Source organism: Belonocnema kinseyi, chromosome 4, assembly GCF_010883055.1.
Source record: "Belonocnema kinseyi isolate 2016_QV_RU_SX_M_011 chromosome 4, B_treatae_v1, whole genome shotgun sequence".
Classification (NCBI taxonomy): Eukaryota; Metazoa; Arthropoda; class Insecta; order Hymenoptera; family Cynipidae; genus Belonocnema; species Belonocnema kinseyi.
Window position 1 is genome coordinate 70984742 of NC_046660.1, and position 21730 is coordinate 71006471.

The 21730-nt window shown below is 28.2% G+C and overlaps 3 protein-coding genes across 14 annotated transcripts in view; 1 reads left to right on the forward strand and 2 right to left on the reverse strand.

Annotated features, from left to right (window-relative positions):
• The window catches only part of LOC117170727 (membrane-associated guanylate kinase, WW and PDZ domain-containing protein 1-like), a 27524-nt gene extending 24832 nt beyond the window's left edge, over positions 1 to 2692 (reverse strand). For 2 of the 3 annotated variants that reach the window (XM_033357753.1, XM_033357751.1), the window contains exon 1: positions 2591 to 2692. The gene's annotated coding sequence lies outside the window, so the exon portion shown is untranslated. Of the gene's footprint in view, positions 1 to 2007; positions 2567 to 2590 lie in introns of those variants that run through there. The other variant, XM_033357752.1, reaches the window with a different exon arrangement.
• Positions 2395 to 15156, forward strand: LOC117170729 (cell division cycle protein 123 homolog). 7 transcript variants are annotated; one of them, XM_033357759.1, is made up of 7 exons: positions 2395 to 2582; positions 12358 to 12640; positions 12755 to 12862; positions 13411 to 13633; positions 13723 to 13845; positions 14683 to 14942; positions 15029 to 15156. In XM_033357759.1, exons 2-7 carry the CDS (start codon positions 12428 to 12430, stop codon positions 15074 to 15076), a joined length of 975 nt encoding a protein of 324 aa, XP_033213650.1. In that variant the 5' UTR covers positions 2395 to 2582; positions 12358 to 12427; the 3' UTR covers positions 15077 to 15156. The 7 variants fall into 7 exon arrangements, with proteins under 7 accessions (XP_033213650.1, XP_033213652.1, XP_033213646.1 ...); XM_033357761.1 differs by lacking the exon at positions 2395 to 2582 and adding an exon at positions 2615 to 2724; XM_033357755.1 differs by lacking the exon at positions 2395 to 2582 and adding an exon at positions 2779 to 2902.
• A 1348-nt stretch (positions 15157 to 16504) lies between these two features.
• The window catches only part of LOC117171194 (adenosylhomocysteinase-like 1), a 34700-nt gene continuing 29474 nt past the window's right edge, over positions 16505 to 21730 (reverse strand). For all 4 annotated transcript variants that reach the window (XM_033358274.1, XM_033358273.1, XM_033358272.1 and 1 more), the window contains 2 exons: positions 20757 to 20877; positions 16505 to 19181 (listed from right to left, as the gene is read on the reverse strand). In XM_033358274.1, coding sequence (XP_033214165.1) covers positions 19175 to 19181; positions 20757 to 20877 — 128 coding nt within the window. In that variant the 3' untranslated portion in view covers positions 16505 to 19174. The remainder of the gene's footprint in view (positions 19182 to 20756; positions 20878 to 21730) is intronic.

The following is a 21730-nucleotide window of genomic DNA, read 5'->3' on the forward strand; positions in this document are numbered from 1 at the left end:
TCTGTGACCAGTCATAGGAGTGCCTTCTCGCCCGCCTCGAGGCGTTGGAAAAGGGACAAGGGTCTTATCTTACATTATTTCTGTGACAGTCACAGTAGTGCCTTCTCGCCCACCACGGGGCGTTGGAAAAGGGACAGGGGTGTGATCTTACATTATTACTGTGACCAGTCACAGGGTTCCTTCCCGCCCCCACGGGGCATTGGAAAAAGGACAGGGGTGTGACCTTAAATTATTTCTGTGATCAGACACAAGGCCACCTTTCCCTTTATCGGATATTAAATTATTTAATTATTATTTAATTCTAACTATTATTTAATTATTATTTAATTCTAATAATTATTATTTAATTGTTAGACTTAAATTATTTCTAGTAGCAAGTCCTATTTAAAAAAATTCTAAACTTTTTACCAAGATATTCCTCATTTAAAAAAAAAACTAAGGCTTTTGGTGAATTTGTATTAGTAACTGAAATAAATAAAGAAAAATATAAAATTTTCATAGTTTTGTCAAGCTTCAAATGACAAAAGTAAGATCCAATCCAAGCGCGCGGAAATCATCGGGAGATTTCGAACGAACTTGAGACTACGGTGACACAGAGCAAATATATAAATTGATTTTGATGAATTAGAGCTTAAACGGCTACATTTTCTAAAACATAACCTAACTCAAAAGGAGTAAAACTTTAAAACTACATAATTTTCGGGACGACTAGCCAAACGGTGAGAATAGGCTAGCCGTTCCGAATTTCGGGTACGACGAGACACTTCGTAAACTTTTAAATAACTAATAAAATTTTTAACCAAAAGATAAAATTTCAATCAAAAATAATGATCTTTAAGGCAAAATAGTTGTATTTTCGTCTTTGACTCTATTAATTCAATTCGCATTTAAATAGAAAAACGAGAAAAAATCTAAAAGAGTCGAATAGGAGAAAGATTTTGAAGGCTGCGATAAATTAAAAAAAGTTGGTAATTTATAGACTAACGAATAATCGTTTACATAAACATTGAAGTCCAGTTTTAATACTTTCAAAATATTAAGTAAGAAAACTAAAAAGTTTGCTTAGAAAATAAAGTTAATTTTCCGCTGCACTTGTTTAAATAATAAAATAAGAAGTTGAAAACGATGGTAAATTTACAACCTAGAAAATATTCGAATTGTTTAAGCGTTTAACCGGTGAAACGCAGAGAAACACTAATTAAAAAGTAGAAAGCAAAAAATCTTATATTTTCATATTTTATGAATCTTTCATTTCATATTACATAATTTAACACTGATTAGTGAACAATTAAAATTAATCTTTTGTTTCTATACTGCCTACTATATCAATTATTTGTAAAGTGTCTGTAATTAAATCTTCAGTTCTTTGCTACCGCACTGAATCTTGCCTTTTTGCCTGTCTCAAATAGTTAAAGCTATAATAAACCAAATTTAAATTGATTAAAGGTTATTTGTTTCAATCTATAGTCATATTTTCTTTTTATTCATTTTATTTAAAAAACTTATTGGTCACGAATTTGTATTACAAGATACAAAATTTTCACAGAATGTTCTCGAAACTAGAAATACTAGTAATAATTGAACTTAAAAAATGTATATAATTGTATAAAAAAAAGAGGAAGCATGATTCTAAAAGCAATATAATATATATTGTACACAGTTGGAGGTTAGGATGAAAAACGCTATTGTTCATAACTTCCGCATTTTGTAACTAGCATGAGTTCTTAAAATCTTTATTAATTTACTGAAACATCATACTTTTCTGAACACTATGTAAGAACCTCATATTTAAAAAAACACATATTCACTGAAATCTTAAAGGATTTGTCACTCACCGTAATAACACCTGACTTATGTATGATGAGAAACGTCAGAGTTGACAAACTTTATGAAAATAATTTTTTTTTGTATAGTGCTGCGACTTGTCACAATTTACATTCAAATTTATAAACATATTAATTTACTTAAAAACAATAGTCATCCGCATTTTGGACTAGGTTCTCTTACCGTATACACTTTTCATATTAGCATGTTTTTGCAGAACGTCTACAACCTCACATATAATCAATTATAAGCAGCGAAGTGACTACAAACTCCCAACAATGAAATTTTGGAGAGTTGAGTCATCACCTGTCAAAAAAAGGAAAACAAACAAAACTTGGAACAATTCGACAATGGAGACCGCCTGAACCTATACATCTTGTCACCTACAAAGCAGGTGCTCGAGGATGACCTATCCTAGTTCACTGGAATGACACGACCGCCAGAAAACGCAGCACATTTACTTATAAATGCGTTCACCCCATCCAACATAATCCTAATGCAACTTTCTATCCGGAATATTGGTATGCGTCAGAACACCTTCAATTACTTTTATTCAAGGAAGAAAAGGCAAAATGAGAATAAAATTTCCTTGTTTTCGCGCACTCAAGTGTGTTTACATTATAACCCCGAAACAATTTGCAGACATGAGATCACGAATTTATCTTGGAGCTATACGTGTCGAGAACTGAGAAAGCGATTTTATTCTGAAACTCACGCCGTGTTTTGCTGCGAAATGTGCTAACTCAAGAAGTCTAAAGGTACTCACGTTGGGAAAGCTTCTCGCTTCGCTGCATTGGAATATTTCGGCTCTGAATCATTTGTAATTACGGTAGAACCAACAATTTATGTTCTGCTCGTTTACGGTACCGTCGATACACACACGATATCACAAATAACAAGGTATTCCCTATTCCGTATTCACGGTATTCACTGACACAAGTTCAGTGGTCACCAACTGTTTCGAGTGCCACACGCCATTTGCCGCACTCACACAAGTCGACGAGGCACAAATGAAATGGATGACATTCACGTATGACGCCCAACCGTTACAAAAATCTTAAACTAGATTTACGAAAAGGTTTTACATTGGCTGCGAAAGTCTTTTATTATAAAATTAGTAACTTCATTTTTATTTCTTGATGTGGATTTATCTGGTGGAACTGAATTTGGAATACATGTGAGATTTATTCAGCGTGCATGTGTCGATAAATGTGTTGGTGGTGCAATGGTGTTTGGGATATGGGAATATGTTTGAATGTGTGCACAGTGTGTCGGTCGGGAAAGGGCTGGCACGTGTATGTAAAGGCTAGCAAAGGTGTGGTAAGGTAACTTGTGGTTCTTTTTATGTGTGACGCACGAAGTAATCCATGGTGTGACAGCTGTGAATTCGTGACGTCCGTGACAGGACTTCCAGGCCATTGACTTTTTTGAGGTTAGGATTCAAACCTTTTTGACTATTTTTGTGTGACGTCTGTGATCTTTTTGACGTTTTTTGACTGAAAGCTCCTGAAAGTGCGATTTTATTGATTCAATACGTTGTTTTCGTGCAGAAAATATTTTGTCAGTTTCATTTTATCGTCACGAAGTATTTTGTATTTTGTTTTATTATAATGATGGGTTATTTGTTAGTTTTCTTTTGCATTTTATAGTTATTTTATTGTTAGATGGAAAGTGAGGTTAACCTATAATTCATGAATGGCATGTTTTAATTCTATATAATACAAAAGATATTATGTATAATACTAAATCAGGGTGTTTACTCGCATGGAAAAACCTGTAATTGTCGGGGAATTTTGATATCCTAGAAAAACCTGGAAATATCAGGGAGCTTATTTTTTAAAGTCAGGTAATTTCTTTGAGATGAGCGCGCTTAAACTATTTACATTTTAATATATAATTTAATAACAATGATTTTTTCATTGGTAAAAGTAGCTTTATAATGGCCTTTTAAGGACACTTGGGGTCACTGTAACCCCATGGGTTTTCCGATTTTTTCCCGATTGTCTGCCTTTTTTTTCAAGAACTTTTTTTTCGAATAAGTACTTAAATTATCACACAGGCTTTGGAAATATTTTTTCCCTATTTTGTATTGTTTCAACATCACTCATGATTTTTTTGCCAACAATATCTGGAGGTGTATTTCGAGATGTGTCTTTTGAGGGTTAATGGACTTAAATAAGGTTCAAAACTTGTTTTCCTTTTAAATTTACTTTTTTAGCTGAAAGTTTAACTGTTTGAATTTTGGTTCAAAATTCGTCCTTTTTGGCTCAAAATTAATTTTCTTGGTTGAAAATGAATCTTTTTGCTTCAAAATTAAACAGTTTGGTTGAATTTTTCTCTCTTGGCGAAAGAATCCTTCTTATAGTTAAAAGTCAAGTCTTGTTGAAAATTCGTATTTTTTGGTTGAATTTCACTGATTTTTATTAAAAATTAATACCTTTTTGTTGAAATATCAACTAGAACATATTCCGTTGAGAATTCATCCTTTTTGTATAAAACTGCAAGTACTTGGTTGAAAGTAAAACTCTTTGGTTACAAATTAATTTTTTGTTGAAAAGTTAATCTTTTTGGTTGGAGATTCAACTGTTCCAGTTAAAACTTCAACCATTCAAATTTAATATTCATAGTTTTAATTGAAAATTTATCACTTTGGTTAAAAATTTAACTATTCTATGGAAAATTTGGTTTTTCATTCAAACTTTTTTTGTTGTAAAAAATTGATCTTGATTAAAAATGCAACTGTTCCAGTTAAAAAATATTTGAAAAAACATTTTTTTTATGGTAAAACTTTTTTCACTGAGATAATTTAAAATTGATGCAAGAACGGAAAAGCTTCCTTGATTCAAGGCAAATCGATTCACCCATTTTTTTGAAGAGTGAACCGGAAAACTTTTTATCGACATAATCCAAAGTTGATGCATGAATAGAAAAGACTTTTTTATCATACATTTTAAAATAGAATAATTCTGACAAATTTTGTGAAAACATAAAGTTTGGAAAAAGATGGGGGTTTTCCTTTCCTGCTTAAAAAATTATAATTTCAATTATACAATTTTATTTTTCTGATTTGTCTTTCTATTTTAAAAATTCTTTGTATTATTTTGTATTTTTTGTTGTTGTAAATTTTTATTTTTATATTGATCAAAATAAAAACTTTAGTTTGTCTTATATGTAAAAAATCACTAATGCTTCCTCTGAAATGAGCACCATATAATTATGAATAAAAACAAAGTGGAAACGCACGAGATCGAATTTATAACTATTTTCTTCTAGTTGAACGTTAATTTTTTTACTGAAGACTTAAGTACTCCAGTTCAAACTTGAATTATTTTGCTGGCAAATACTTTTTTTGTTAATTAATTTTCTTAATTGAACATTTAACTATTCCAGTTGAATTTTCCATCATTTTAGTTACAAATTCATCTTTTTGTCCGAAATTAATTTTGTAACTGAAAATTTAGGTATTCAGTTTTTGGTTGAAATTGATCGTTTTTAGTTAAAAATCTATGTATTCTGTTAAAAATTGGTCTCTTTTGTTTTAATTTGGAAATTCATCTCTTTCATTGAAAAGTTATTCCTTTGATTGATAATTTTAAATATTTTATTGAAAATTCGTTTTTTTTTTTGTTCGGTTAAAACTTTTTTTCAAATGAAAATTTAGCTATTCCTCTCTTGCTTGTAAAATTTATCTTTTTTAATTGAAAATTGAACTATTTGGTTGATAAATGATCCTTTCAGTAGAAAATTCTACTCTTTGCTTGAAAATTAATCTATCTAGCTAAAAATGTTAAATTCTTACTAAAACTAGTCATTCTTTTTTTAAAATTACCCCCTGTGAATCGTGAAAAAAGTTTATTTTCTCGGGTGAATGAAACAGGTAACGAATGTTGATAGTAATATGTTTTTTATGGTATTTGAGTATTATTTAAATATTTTTCATTTGTCTAAGAAAATGTCTCTCCTGTAAATTGTGAAAAGTCATTATTTTCTTGAATTAATCAAGCATTTAGTGAATGCTAAGATATTTTTTCTGAAGGACAGTGGGCAATTATATAAAATATTGTTCGTGTCTCTGTAAATTTTAAAACGTTACTATCCTATGGAAGTGATGAAAATTCTAGTTTTATCAAATCTCTGAAATTCTGTGGCATATTATTCAGTTTAAAAAAAATCTCAGACCTTATACCCTGATTTTTAAAACAACTCATTTCTTTTAACAATTTTTTTTTAGTTACGTTATGGATAGTTATTTTTTTGGATCGGTTTTGTTGCGATAATATAAGAAAATACTGATTATTAAGCGATATAGGGTACGAGATTAGAATAAAATAGAATTTTTTCCATTTTACCTACGAAAAGGAGGAAGTAATTTAAAATGTTTAAAAAATTGCAAATTATCTTTCACAATAACGATCACTCTTAACATTCATTTATCGGCTTTGTCAATTACAAAAAATAACTTCACAATTTACAGGGGAATAAATTTATTTAAAAAAATGAAAAGTGTGTAAATAATTGTCAAATATCTTAAACAAAAAAATGTGTATTACACTTTGTATTCGTTGTATCAATAATTGCAGAAAATACTAACTTTTCACGATTTGGTGGAAAAAATTATAGAAATTGTTTAAACAACTGCAAAATACTTGAAACGAAGAATATTATTTTTTAGATTCATCAACCACATCATTTATCCCGAAAAAATAGTAACTTATCACGATTTATTGGAAGAAAACATATGTTTAAGCATATAATAATTGTTTTAGGAATTTAAAATGTGAAATTATTCCTGTAACATTCCTTAAGAAGTGGCTAAGCTTTAATTTATAAAAACTTTAAAATAAGTAGTTATTTTTTCCAGTTTTTCGAAACTCGAGCTTTTTTATTGTTATTTAATTCTTACATCCTTAAAGGAAAAATAGGTTGTTTGCGACTGTCCTCTGAACTTTTCTCGCAAACAACAGAAGATATGAAAAAATGTTAAGAAAATATTTTGCACCATTCTTGAGATCAAGAGAATTTTTTTGCTTATGAAAATTTAACCTTTGTATTTTTCTCGGAAATGGTAAAAGATATCATTAATGAGTAAAAGAAGTTTTTGTACAACTCTCTTAACTATGCAAAATATTTTCTAACATTTTTTCGTATCTATTGTTGTTTGCGAGGAAAATGCGAGGATTCGATTTTATGAAATAAAATGCTCCTGGCCACAAAAGTTATTTAGTCCGCATAAAGCTGACAAAGTATTTTCCTCGTGATAGTAAACATGCAACAAAAAATTGATAAAAAATATAAGCGTGGAAAGAAATCTGCAAAAATTAAAATACGTATAACTCCGTAAAAAAATTGTTTATCAAAAATTTCAAAAATACGTATCGCCTAATTTCCTCTAAAAAGCAACATATTTTGTCCCCGAGAGATTCTGCAACTTCAAGTGTAGAACCTTCCTCATTTGAAATGGATTCGATCTTCTTGTATTTATTTTTCGTTAAGATTTATCATTCTAATTGAAAATTCTTCTCGTAGGTTGAAAATGATGTTATTTCATTAAAAATTCGTCTTTTTGGCACAAAATGAATATATTTCGGGTTAAAAATTCAACTGTTTTGTATAAAGTTCGTCTTCTGGGTTGAAAATGTTTCTATTTTTGTTACTAAAGTTAACATACTTTATCAAAAATTCATTTACTTGATTGCAGATTCATCATTTCAGTTGATAATTCATATTTGGTTGAAAGTTCAACTATTTAAAATAAAAAGTTGCCTTGTTAGATTAAAATTCAATTATTTATTTGAAAATTCAACTTTTTGGTAGAAAATTATTCTTCTTGTTTGAAAGTTCGTTGAAATATCAAATATTTTAAAAAACTCTTCTTGGTGGGTTGAAAATGTAACAGATTGGTTAAAAATTCAACTATTTTGTTGAAAAATTAATTAATTTATTGTAAATTAAAATTGAATTTGCTTAAAATTTGATTGCTCGGTCAAATTTCAACCAATTCCAATCAAAAGAAGCTCATTATGAAATTATTATTATAGCTCACACACGGAATTAAACTCACTTTAATTATTTCAACAGAAAAACATTATTGGATAATACAAATCTCATTAAATTGGGTTTAATGTTGAAAAAAGAGTAACTGAAATATTTTCGAGTATAGCTTCGTGATTTTTCACCATCATAAAGTGAACAATTACCAAAAAACTTGCTTTTGTTTATAAAATCCGATTTTGGCGGCATATGAAACTTTTTTTTAGTTCCACTAGACCTACGATTTCTATGTTTCATGAAAATTATTTTTGCATTGTAAAAAAGGTACCTGGAAAAATTAATTTATCCTGGAAAAGGTGGAAAAGTTAGGGGGATCACTCACAAAAAATTGATAGATGAATTTCTGAATAGTATCACACTTGTCTGCAGTGATGTAAAATCTGAAATCGTTGACACACTACCACGGAAGTTTTTGTTAATTAAAGAAATTTTGGCCAAAATTTGAAATATCATTAATCAACCAAGAAAGTAGAAAGTATTATTTTCACGATTTATTGTATTTTTACTTCATCGTTTCAAAATATCCTTTTACTTTATAGTATGAAAAATTGATATTGAAAGTTACTGGACGTTTTATAAAAAATATTACGAAAAAATGGCAATTATTACTAGCTGTTATTTTTAATCAACGTTGATAGATTCTAAAATAGTAATGCAGCAAAAAGAAATTGCAGGATATATTCTAAAGTGATTTTTAAAATCCTCAGCTCTAAAATTTGAAACTCTACACTTCATTTTTATCCATTTTCAACTCAATATAATTGAATCTTAAATATATAAAAATGCTGATAATATCATTTAGCAATTTTTCATTTTCATTTTGTGGGTTGGGACAGGTGCATGACAGGACATTTTTCGTACTTTTTTATTTATAATTTCTAAACGAAGCCATCCAAGATTTTAAAACTTTACTAAATGTTGCTTTGATATCAGTGCTTTACTGCAATAATTTTAGAAAAAAAAGGCAATCACCTATCAGATGATAACAATTTAATTGTGAGGAGGTTTATTGGAAATTATACGAAATTGAAGTCAGATATTTGTTTAGTTTTAAATGCATATAATTCAAGAGGAAAAATACAATGAGTTACATTGTTTGTATTATTTAATTATAGTAGTTTTGATTTTCAACTCAAATTAAAAGAATACATCAAACTTAACATGAAACAGGTTTTGATATCTATTTTGATCCAACGGTTTTGAGTTCAGAGTAATCAAACTTAATGTTCAATCTAAGTAATAAAGTTCATGATCAGAAGCCATTTTTTTCAAAACTTCTACCATAAAAACAGCATAATCTGGAAAAACTCTCCAAACCCCACCAAACAAACGTTCGAACACGCCATTTGAGCCTGGACAAAAAAATCTTCTCTATAATAAACTCTAAGATTGTAAGTTTTAATCGCGCTACCTTGTAATCATATGCTTTTAAAATCGTATTTAAGAATTTGGGTGAATCAATTTTAAATGATATTTTTGCTAATGCCTTCTCACATTCGAATTTGAAATCATCAATACTGACAAAAATGAGCTTCAATTAGTGTGTCATTAGTAAATTTATCGAGGTTTTCCACCTTACTGGTGTACATATATCTTAGAACTTTGTCGAAAAATACACTTATTACATTTGAATTTTTCGAAATTTCACACACGCGCCTGAAATATGAACTTCATGCACATAGGACTAATTTATGTGCTCTGTATTTGTATTTACGTTGGGAATCCTCCGGCCCAACGTGAATTTCTATGTCGGTGTTGCTTTTTTCATTCCATAATGCTTCAAATTCGTTGGGACAAGAATCGGTCGAGATATATTCTGTTGAATTTTCAGTATTTAATTTTTTTTTACATTTTGATATATCTAAAGAAGAGCAAAATGATTGCAGTAAATCCTGAACAGTCATAGGTCTTTCGCGTAGCACCTCGCTCCAATCCAGAATTGGATTCATAATTGTTAGAAAGTTACTAAAAAAAATATTTTGCACTTATTAAATATATCTTCTTCAGAGGAACCATACCAGCATGGCACCTGCCATGCAATCAGTGTTTTAATAAAGTTGTGAATTGCTAAATTCTAATCAGGACTTCTTTGCATTCAAGATGAAGTAAATATGCTTCAACTTTTAGATTGTCTGCTACTCCTGTGTACATGTATCTCAATAAATTATAAAAATTACAATCAGATGTAAGCCAATCTAGTTTTAAATAAGATGCCGAATCTTTTAATCCAAACTGTCGACGAAAATATAAACTACTCAAGTGCTCATGACTAAGACTAACTTGTGCGCTTTAAAATTGTGTACACTGTCTGAAAAGTCTCCATCGAAATCTATTAGTCTGTTCGTCAATTTTAATTATATGTCACTGTCAATATTTTTATTGAATAACAGTTTATATCGTTCACGATCCCTGTTTACTTCTTCAAAATCGCATGTATAGTGAGATCCTCACTATTCAACTTTTTTAATTTTTGTAGGCTCATAAAATCCGAAATACCGTACTCTTTGCCTTGAGAAATTTCAAAAAGTATTTTAGATGTACCGAATGTTTTTACTTCCATGCTATTTAGAACGGAAAAAGTTGTTTGAAGGATTGGCAGGCAGTTTGTGTATTCAGTGCACTGAAGATACAAACCTATGTACGGTTTTTTAACTGTTTCTTTACAGTCGCAAGTGTTTGGTTGTTTTTCGCAATTCTCGCAACTAATAATTTCACCGTTTACACTTTTATCTTGATTTACCATCTTCAGAAATAAACGCCATTTCAAGTTGGAATCAGAGGAAATCTTTGTGTAATAATCTTTTGAAATCGCTTAAAATCTTTGAAATGTTTTGTAGTCTGGTGTACTGATCCATGTTGAAATATTTGCAATTTCTTAAATGTTGAAATTAATTATTATTAATTACTTATTTAATTTTAATAATTTATGAAACACTATTTTATGGTTTTAAGGGCATGTGATACTTAGAAATTTATCGATTTTACTATAGTGTTAGGTACTCTTGGATTTTTTCCTACAATAATACAGATTTTTCTTAAAAAATTGGGACATGATAGCGAACATGTTGTCTCTACCTCTCTCTAGTTGTCTCTTCAAAATGCTGTCTCTAGCCAATAACTTATGCTTAACGGACCCGTTTTCAAAACACGATTATAAAATCTACAGTAAATATTGAAAAATTTGAGTTTTGCCTTTAAAAAGACTAAACTTCCCAACCTTATAAAAAAATTCAAATTTAATTTTACCAGTAGAAAGGTCTAAAACACTCTAAAAATTATTTCGTCATTCCTTTAGATTTTAAAATTGTTTTTGAAAACTGGGGTCTATTAAACCCACCCTTATGTGGTGGGGTTTTCGACCTACCCTAATATGCATTGTATCTCAAAATTATGAAACATTCAATTTAAATGTTTCAAACTTAGGTAGGCCAAAGTTTTAACTTACGTTATAGTCAGTGATACATTCCAATTTTTTTTCTCAAAAGTTGAATCATGAAATCAAATACGAGAACAGAAGATGTGAACAATTTTATAAACATTGAGAAAAAATATATCAATTTTAAATACATGTTTCTTTTCAAGAATGTTTGAATATCGTAAAACACTATGATTCATATTGTATTATATTTTTTTAGGGTCCAATTTGCTATTTTTGATGATAGAATATGTATATAAAATCATAATATGTAAAAGATTTTCTCAAGAATATAAACCATTTATAATTGCCGACATTGAAACCAGTTTTAAGTACGTGTTGCAAAAGTATATATTTATGAAAATCTATATTCTTCTTTTAAATTTCCTGATAATTTCATGGTCATGATTTTTCACATTTCGTTCTGTTTCTCATTTTTGCAATTAAAATTTATATTTAATTAATATAATATAAAGTCTATTGAAAAACAAGATTGTCAATGCATTTTAATATTTTAATAAACTTTAAATAACAAAATTTTCGAATAATGAAAAATATGCATGAAAAAGACAAGTGAGTAACAAAGGATATTTTTTATTTACACAGTATGCACTTAATACATTTTTATTTTGATCAATATTCATTAATATCGGTCTAATAAACATTTATATAAGTTAAAATAAAATTATTCATAATAAACAATAAAAATGTTATTTTTTAGCATTTCAAATTGTGCGCGAACAGCAACGAGTCACAGACCTCTGAACAAGTAGAATTGTCAGTTTTCGGGAATGAAACATTGCATATTTTTGCATTATTCCCTAAAATCTTGAGGAAATTTTTAGTGAAAAAAATAAATGTTTAATAAAAATAAATCTTATTTTAAATTTAATTATTCAAAGTTGAGGATGACTTTAAACACAGCGAAATTTAAAATAATCTGATTTTGAAAGCCTTCAAAATTTCCGTGAATTCACAAATTAAAATTTGATTACAAATGTTGCGTTTATCTTTAATTTAAAATATACCTGTCATTCACCAATTCTAATTTATAATCTCTTTGGCAGGAAAACGAACATATGATTTTTGAATCTTTATTTAAAAATTTCAAGCACAATTGAAATTTAATATAGCAGCATGGTGAATAACGTGCAAGCAGAATGTTCTTTTACTTCTTGGTATCCCCATTTTTCAAAAGATTCCCTGGAAGCGATTATTCTTCCTTTACCTGATAAGATTTTAAAATACCTGGAGCATGATGCTTTTGTCCTACCTGTGGAAGCTACAAAAAATGTTGAATGCACCGCAGGATGGTCCGATGGTTCAACTGTATTTCCAGACTCATCAGAGGTGAAAAAATGATTTATAAAAACAATCTTATAGATTCAGTTAGCTATTAATTTCACTTAATTTGGATCTTTTTAAAAAATGATATTTAAATTTAATTTACTTTATCTCCTGAAGGATCCTGAATTCGAACCACCAACTTTTCCTGAATTTAGTAAGAAAATTCAAGAGGCTATTGATGACTTTGGAGCTGCATTCATCAAATCAAATTGGAGCACACCCTCAGTAAGTAATTATTATGAATTTCAAAGTACATTTCTTAAAGCGACGTAAACCGTAAACCAAAAAATTATTCAACAAAATTGCACAAGAAGGCTCATAAAGAATTATGTTCCTCAAAAGAAACAAATATTTAAGAAAATTAATTTGTGAAAAATAATTGCACAAAAATACTTAAAACAAGAGAAATATGCTTTCAAATAACACTGTAAAACGGCTCATTAAAATTTTGTGCAATTTTTTGACAAATTGATTTTCTTGAGTATTTAATTTAAAAGAAGAAGTTTTTAATTGAACATGATTCTTTTTGAGCCTTCTTGTGCAATTTTTTTGCACAATTTGTATTTTTAAAGTGCATGTTGGTTTAAAAAATGCACTTTGAAATACTAAACAGATACATTAAGTCATAGATCCTGTGTCGTTCTCTAGCGTTCGGATCTTTCAGCGTTCTCAAAAATTCAATATTTAGTCAACCAAAGAAAAAAATTATGAATTTTATGATTTTCATCCTATAAATAAACATTAAAGAATATATAACAATAAATCATTTTAAGGATGCCACATGGGTTGCACCAACAAAAACACTCAAATGTACATCGTTGGAAGACGTATATTTACTTTTAAAAAGTTCGGACAGAATTTCCAATGATTTGAATATGATTCGAAATTGGAGCGACAATAAAAATGCTGTCAGTTCCTGTTTAGTACTAAAAAGATGGAGGGAAATCAATCCGTGCACAGAATTTCGCTGCTTTGTTATGAACAATGAATTGATTGGTAAAAAAATATAATTATTTGCATTTGAATATTTGTATCAGTGTTAATAACTAAATTCAAGGTCATAGATTAATTAATTAAATTTATAGGAATATGCCAAAGAGACTTATCACAATATTACACACACATTGAATCAGAAAAGTACAGCATACAAAGGGACATTACAACTATTTTTAATGAGCGCATCAAGGAAAGATTTAAACTAGAGAATTGTGAGTTTTCCACTTTTTAGCGAACCATCGCGAGAGGCCGTCCATAAACTACGTTACCAATTTTCAAATACACCCCCCCCCCTGCTCCCAAATTAAAGAAGTTCAAAATTCTATAAAAACATAGGGCAAAGGGGAATTTTTCACGACAATAGGGAAATATTAGGGAAATAAAATTAATCTAAACATCATGTTAAATTCAATATGAAACACTAAATTCCTAAAATTTCGATTCGAAATATATTTCATTTTCAACCGAAAAAGACAATTTTTCAACAACAAATTTTTAGCCAAAGAGATGTTTTTTCAATTAAAATAATTAATTAAAAAAAAATGAATTTTTAAAAAAAGATGTAAATATTCAACCCAAAAGATGGTGTTTTAACCAAGATTAATTTTCTCCAAAAACTTAAGTTAAATTTTCTAACTAGAAAGGAATCTTGAACCAAAAAAATGAATTTTCAAAGTAGTTGAGGTTTTTATATAAAGAATGACTTTTCAGCAAAATAGTTGCATTTCCAACAAAATGAATTAAATTTTCAACCAAATAAGTAGTAATATTTTTAACCAAACGAAATGAAATACAAACCAAAAATATAAAAGTTGTCTTTTCGACCAAAGATAGTGTAGAAATAGAAAAAGGGGACGAAGAGTAAGTTTCCTGAAAACAAGGAAAAATAATTATTTAAGAAATGGGAAAAAGGAATATTGTAAAGAGTGAGAAGTCTGAAATATTAAAGTGATTTTGTAACTTATAATAAATAATTATTGAGCGTTTATGGATGGCCCCTAACTGAAATATGGCAAATTTATTAATAATTCTTTTAAATTTTCCAATAGATTCATTCGACGTTATACGTTACAAAAAGGACAAAGTGAAAATCATAGACTTTGGTCCAATGGATGAATCAGTGACAAAAGGCTCTTTATTCACCTATCAAGAACTGCAGAATGAAATAGAAAATACTCCTGAATTCAGATTTATTGCCGAAGATGTAGGAGTACAACCAAAAACTGCCCAACATTTCTGTGTGCCTCAGGAAATAAATGAATTTTTTCAATCAAGAGGTGAAATGTCGATGATGGATGCTCTTCGAGAGGTATGATTTATTATTTTTCATCTCAGAACTACTAAATTCGTTTCCAGCAACAAGTAAAAATAATGTATAAATTTCTATGTTCCCAGGAAGTTGAAAATCAAGGTCGAGTTCAGAACGAAGAAGACTCGGATTAAAATTATCTAATGTTTTCTTAGAATTAAGTGTTACTTCTTGATTTCTTAAATAAAAATGTTCGAAATTATTTCAAAATTTAGTTTCCTGAATTTGAAATCCAAAAGGTGGAATTTTCAACAAAATAGTTTGATTTTCGAGAAAAAATATGGGTTTTTAAAGCAATAGATAAATTTTCAACAAAATAGTGGAATTTGTACCTTAATAGTTGAATTTTCAATCTAAAAAGATGAATTTTCAATCATATGGTGGAATTTTTAATAAATAATGAACTTTAAATAAAAATAGTTGCATTATCAACCCAAAAAGACGAAGTTTTTAGAAGCAAGTTGAATTATCAACCAGAAAAGTTAAATTCTCAAATAAAAATGTAGTTTTTATATTAAAAAAATGAATATTTAACATTTCTAAATTTGTAATCAAAGAGCTGAACCTTTGACGAAAAAGGTAATTTTTATAAAGCAGTTGAATTTTGATTTAAAAAAGATAAATTTCCAACGAAAAACTTCAACTTTCAACTAAATTGATAAATTTTTAACTAACATGACGAATCTGCAACTGGAATAATTAAATTTTTAGTTAAAGAAATTAATGTTCAATATGAAAAAAAGAATTTTGAACCAAAGAGATAAACTTCAACCAAATGGTCGAATTTCGAAACCAAAAATATGAGTCTTTAACCCAAAACAGTTGTATATTCAACGAAATGGTTGTATTTTTTAGAATACAGTTAAGTTTCCATAAAAAAAGTTGAGTGTTTAAACTCAAAAGTTGACAAAATACTTGACTTTTAATTAAATAATTGAATTTTTGGCCTACAAAGATGAATTCCAAGAAAATAGTTACATTTTCTACAGAAAATGTTGACTAAAAAAATAGTATTTTTATCCAAAAAGATGAAGTTTTGACTAAAACAGATTAACTTTTTAAACCAAACAAAATTTTCAAAAAAGAACTGAATTTCGACAGAGTTAATCTTTTGCCAAAATTATTGAATTTTCAACCCTAAAAGATGAATTTTCATCCAAATAGTTTAATTTTCAACTGAAAATAAAATCGTTAGAAGGAAGCAACTGCACAAAGAATACAGAGATACAAAATTCTCTAATTTTTCTCTGATAAATTTTTCTTTAATTTCCCCTACCAATAATATTCACAACCCAGAATCTTAATCTTGTAACATTTTTAACATAAAATCTTTTATAAACAGATTAAAAGAATTTAAAATTCAATTTTTAAATTTATTATCCTTGACAGATTTGTAAGTGCCTCTTATAGATATTCCTTTACATTCGCAAGATTTAAAAAAATCCCTAACTTTTCTCTGACCAACGAAATATTCTGATTTTCAGTTTTTCCCTGACAAAAATGTGGAAATTTCCGATTCAACAAGGAAGTTCGACGATTATAGAAAATGAGAAAATCGAATATTTTGAGCTCTCGGTAACTGACGTTTTTTATTTATAGTTTGTTGTGTTACAAAAATATTAATAACATTAGTATAACAGAAGTTTTTTCGCGCTCTAGTGTACAGAAATCAACAGTGCACTTCGCCTATTTCTCACAACAAATGTAGTCAAACAATTCATACCTTCACTACAACACCATTCATCTTAATCTTGTCACCACGTTAGTAGCAATCAAAGCACAATTATAAAATTTCTTTTTGAATTCCTGAGCGATCGAAAATTCTCTTCTGTATTTGCAAGAGAAGCAAATGAAAATGCTTCTTTTTCAGTTTTTTTATCATAATACAATACGTTTTATCTAGAATCTAGATTTTAGATATTCTGATTTTAGTGCATTCTTCGAAACATTTTTATACATCGGTGCCACTTTCCCTACCTTTCAAAACGACAAGTTCTAGATGGCATTACGGCGGACAATAAAAAATTAAGTTTTCCAAATTTCATTCTACTTTGATAAATTTTGATTTTTAATATTTTCAGAGCTGGAATTTTTCTAAAATCTTTGTATAAAATGTTGGAATCCTTTGGACAAAAATTATTTACCACCGTAACGTGCTACAAATTGTTTATTCATACTTACTATTTTTATAAAGTATTTTCTTATAAAGTTCTTATGATTTGTGTACCATATTAACAGGCGGTGAACTGGATACATAATTTACACTTTATTATTTACCATTCTTAAGTTGCAAAAAAATTAACGTTTTCAATTCCACTTCTAAACATTCAATCATGTCGAATGTTCATGTTAATGTTTATTCAATTTGTCGAATTTTCGAAAAGTAGTCTTTACTTCAAACAATGCAATACAATTATCATTTCTTCGTACTACTTAAATACAAATGATGGAAATATAATTTCAACTAAAATGATTCCAAGCATTTTTCACCGTTTTAGGCCTTTGTATTTTGAGTAAAATATTATCCATTTTTAGAATCTGCATACAAAATTAAAAAAAAATTAAGCCCTTGTAAAAAAGATATTGCAAAATGGAATAATAATCAGAAAGTATTGTAATTCCTCACTCTATCAATTTAAGTGCACCTATTATGGTAACTATATCTTCAGCTTAAACAGATTTTTTGAATGCTTTGTAGAAGCATTCCGAATAAAAGTGTAATTGAAGCAGACTTCTCATTATTTATTACCACAAGTTAAAATGTATGGCTTCATTGCATTAAAATTTCCGATCATTACTGATCGATTAATGAAAAAAACCTTCAAGCCACTAAATTCATATTATGTACAAACGAGGCGTTTACTAAAAAAAAACGTAAGTTTCGTTCAGTATATTATTGTGATACGTATTTAAAACGAGAGTAATAGTGCTTCTTCGCACTTTTGGTACTATTTTTCTTCTTGCATCAAAGGAAATTGTTGTCTAAAATAATTATTACAAGCACAATATAAGATTAGATCAAAAAAGATTGTAAAATTCAGGTAATTGTTTTTAAAAAAATGATCAGAGTGTTCATTCCTGAGACGCGATACAATTTCAAGTAATACTAAAGTAGCTGAATATAATAAAATTATGAGTTTTTTCTCATAGAAATATGATTTTACATTTTTAGAACCCAATTTTCGCTCGATACAATAATTAAAGAATATTTTAAAGTGAAATTGTATTTATTCTAAGATTAGATCTACCTAGAATTTACTTGCCAATTCGAAATAAATCGATCAAAATTGATTTTACCGAATATTTGTCAAAACTTTTAAAGCCTTTTCCTCTTTTGCAACTGGATTTGAATTATATATCATTTTTCATTTTATAATGTCCTTAATTAAAAAAGGCATTGAACTATAACCAAACCGACGAGCTTTTTCCTTAATCAAAACAACTAGGAGGATTCACACGAAATTATACGATTAATATTTTTCGTTTTTCTTGTTTTGTTTTTTTTATTGAAATATTTACAATATCAAGAAATATTCCTGCAAAACATGAAACTATAAATTCCTAAAGTATACAAATTCGTCTCATTTGTTGGACGAGCTCAAAAATCTAAATTCAGTAAAATAATTCTTATTTATAACGTCATGTCAGTTTGTTTATAGTTTTATGATTACGCGCTTCACATTTCTAGTTTGAACACGATTACTATGTCACTAAAAAATCTGGAAATTTAGAATATTTCCAACTTGATGAATAAAATTTTTAAATTATAGATACTGAAAGATTTAATACTGATTAGAGATATTTCCACGAAAATGATTTTTCCGTAAATTGATTATTAAAGTGTAGCAACCATGTAAAAGAGACAATAATTACCACTTGAATTCAATAACTTGAGTTTACGAATCATCTAAAAGTCAACGAAAAAATTAAAGAACTATCATATTTTTAAAAGTACGGATTAAAATAACCAAATAACTAATGGTTCAATCGATTTTAAACTCCGATCTCGATTGTCTGAGGCAGAGTTGATTTAAAATCTATGGCTTTTTAATGACTTATGTCGTTTGCGAAAATCAGCAAATGATACAATGTACATTGTAAATGCCGAAATTTTTTTGTTCGGTTTTCAGAAAATAGACCAAAAAAAGAATGTGATGTGAAAGAGACGAATAATATTAGACATCTGGTCGTTTTCGTCTTCTCTTCAGATTTTTATCCAGTCAATTCATCATTCAGTAACTGAAAAAAAACCGGAATTAATAAATTTGTCTTTCAGTAAACTGAACAACAACCGGATGGCCATTTCAGACTGAGAAAAAATTTTCGGCTCATTTAAATTTTTTAAATTAAGCCCCCAAAAAATAAAAGAAATTATAATTTGAAGTATTAAAAATTCTTTAACTATAAAAACTGTTCATTGAAATTGTATAAGTCTGAACGATTGAAATTATGTATATCATTTATAATTTTTTAATTTATAATTATTTAACTAGGGAAAGTTTCGATTAAAAGATGCATAATTTTAAATCAGATAGTTTTTAATTTTTTTAATTAAAAATTATAAAACTTGAGACGTTCTAATTATCACATTGTCTAATTTTCTGAATTTAAATATTGCAAAGAGAGACAGCAAATTTTAGATTTAAGTTTCTATTCATATTTTTTTTAATGAAAGCTCATTGTATGCTCTTTTTCACAATTTTCAAGAAAATTAACTTTGAAGTATTTGCCACAAGCTGCACTCTGCACTGGCTGTACTTTTTTATTTATGAAAACTTCTATCAATATAATTTCCTTTGTATTTTTAATCGCACTTGGTACCTTATGGAGCAAACATTTCTTTGAAGAGTCACTTCTTCTGTTTGGAAATTCTGATTAAAAATACAACTTTTCATTCAAAAAATTTCGTTCATAATTTTAATTTGCAATGTAATTGGTAAGCAGTGCGAACAATTAATAAAATGTTTGGAAAACAAATTTCCTTGCGAAAAACAGGATAAACTCAAAAGAACTCATTTATTTCCGTAAAAAAGGCATTAAAAATATTATTGAAGGAAATTGGCGGTCCCTCCTTGTTAACCCATTCGATTTCGATTGTATTGAATTTATAATCGTTCAAGTGTTTAAAGGATTTAACTTTCAAATTGCACAATTTAGAAAAATTTGAATATGAAATCAGAAAATGTTGAATTTTTCGATTCGAAAATTGTTTTGTTTAATCATTTTCTATTTAAATTTGTTCCTTCTAAGTTTAAATTAAACTATATGGCTTTGAAAGTTTGAAGAGAATTGTTTAAAATCAAAGGTTACTAGTTTAAAATTGTCTAATTTATAAAATAATAAAATTTAAATTATTATATTTTGGACAAGTTTAAGTTTTATACTATTTAAATGTAAAGGATTTCAAATGAAAATTCATCAATAAAGTTTAAATGCACATTTGTACAAGCTTAAGTGCTCCTAATTTTAAACTGTCAAAATTTTAAAATGTTAATATGGTATTATTCGATTTTTATCGTTCTATAATAATAAGTATTTTAAGTATTAAAAGGCTTTCATTTGTAATTCTGAAACTTTATTATTCAACGTTGATTGTTTTCAATTTCAAAAAAGGGTTTGTAGGTTACGAAAATTTAATCTAATAATTCTTTCAATTTAAGTTATATTTTTAAAAACTCGTCAGATCCAAATATAACGGTCAGAAAATGGATCCACTGCCATTTCCCGGATTTTTTCTCAGTCTCAAAAAATTACCGGTCCATTCGCCATCCCGAATTATAAATAAAAATACATTTTTTAAATCTTTCTACTAACCGATAATAATTAGGCTTGAAAGGTCCAGCTTTATTAAGGCCCATGTATTTCGCCTGCTCATCGGTAAGCTCTGTTAAATGTGCATCAAACGTAGGTAGATGCAAGGATGCGACATACTCATCTGTTGAATTAAAAACAATTTATTTTAGAGTGTAAGTAATTTTAATATAAAATTTAAGACAATTAGAAATAAACCTTTTCCAATGAATTTCTAAAGGCAAGTTCTAAATCCATTAAAAGTATTGTTTAGGAATCTTAGTGCCTGTTTCAGGAAATATTCGCCACTAGAATTTACATTTTTACCTTCCCCCGTATCTTCTTCAGCCTTTTTCTTACCTACTATATACATTTTCGAAAATGGTTTCAATACCAAAAAGATTTTAAAAAATTTCAACAAAATGTAGGTTTTTAAATATTTCGGAGAAAAGTTTTTGAAGAGTTTTTAAAGGTTTTAACCGAATAAATTTTTTTCCTAAAGCTCACGGGAAATATTCAAATGATTTCTAAGAACGTCATAAAATTTGAATAATTTTTTGTAACTTTAAAAGATTTTATAAAAATGTGAGGAAAAACTCAAGTGATTTAAAATGATATTTAGAAGTATTGAAAAGTTCTAAAAATAATTTAAATATTAAAAAGATTTCCAAAAATTAAATGTATTTTTTTGAAAAATTCAAAACCAAATTTTTTTTAAGGAGGTTTTCAGGCAATTTTCTTGATTTTTGACTGATATATTTTTTATTTTATTAAGTTATTTTGCCACTCTTCTAATTCCTGTTTTTTAGAGATTTAAGAGAATTGTCTACGAAATAAAACCATACTAATAACTTTCATTTCCAGCCCACCCCTACCCCCCCTGCGCCACAAATATAAACCATTATTATTATTATTACACCATTAAGCCATTTCCCTTTCGGGGTAGGCGTGACTCACTCGGCAGGGGAAAGGAGTAGTGTGTGGATGGGATAGAGATT

Bases quoted from the DNA above. Each gene is read 5' to 3' on its own strand.
- LOC117170729 (XM_033357759.1), top strand. From the start codon at position 12,428: ATGGTGAATAACGTGCAAGCAGAATGTTCTTTTACTTCTTGGTATCCC. The intron at 12,863-13,410 runs GTAAGTAATTAT...AATCATTTTAAG, and splicing joins CAAATTGGAGCACACCCTCA to GATGCCACATGGGTTGCACC. The intron at 13,846-14,682 runs GTGAGTTTTCCA...ATTTTCCAATAG, and splicing joins AAGATTTAAACTAGAGAATT to ATTCATTCGACGTTATACGT.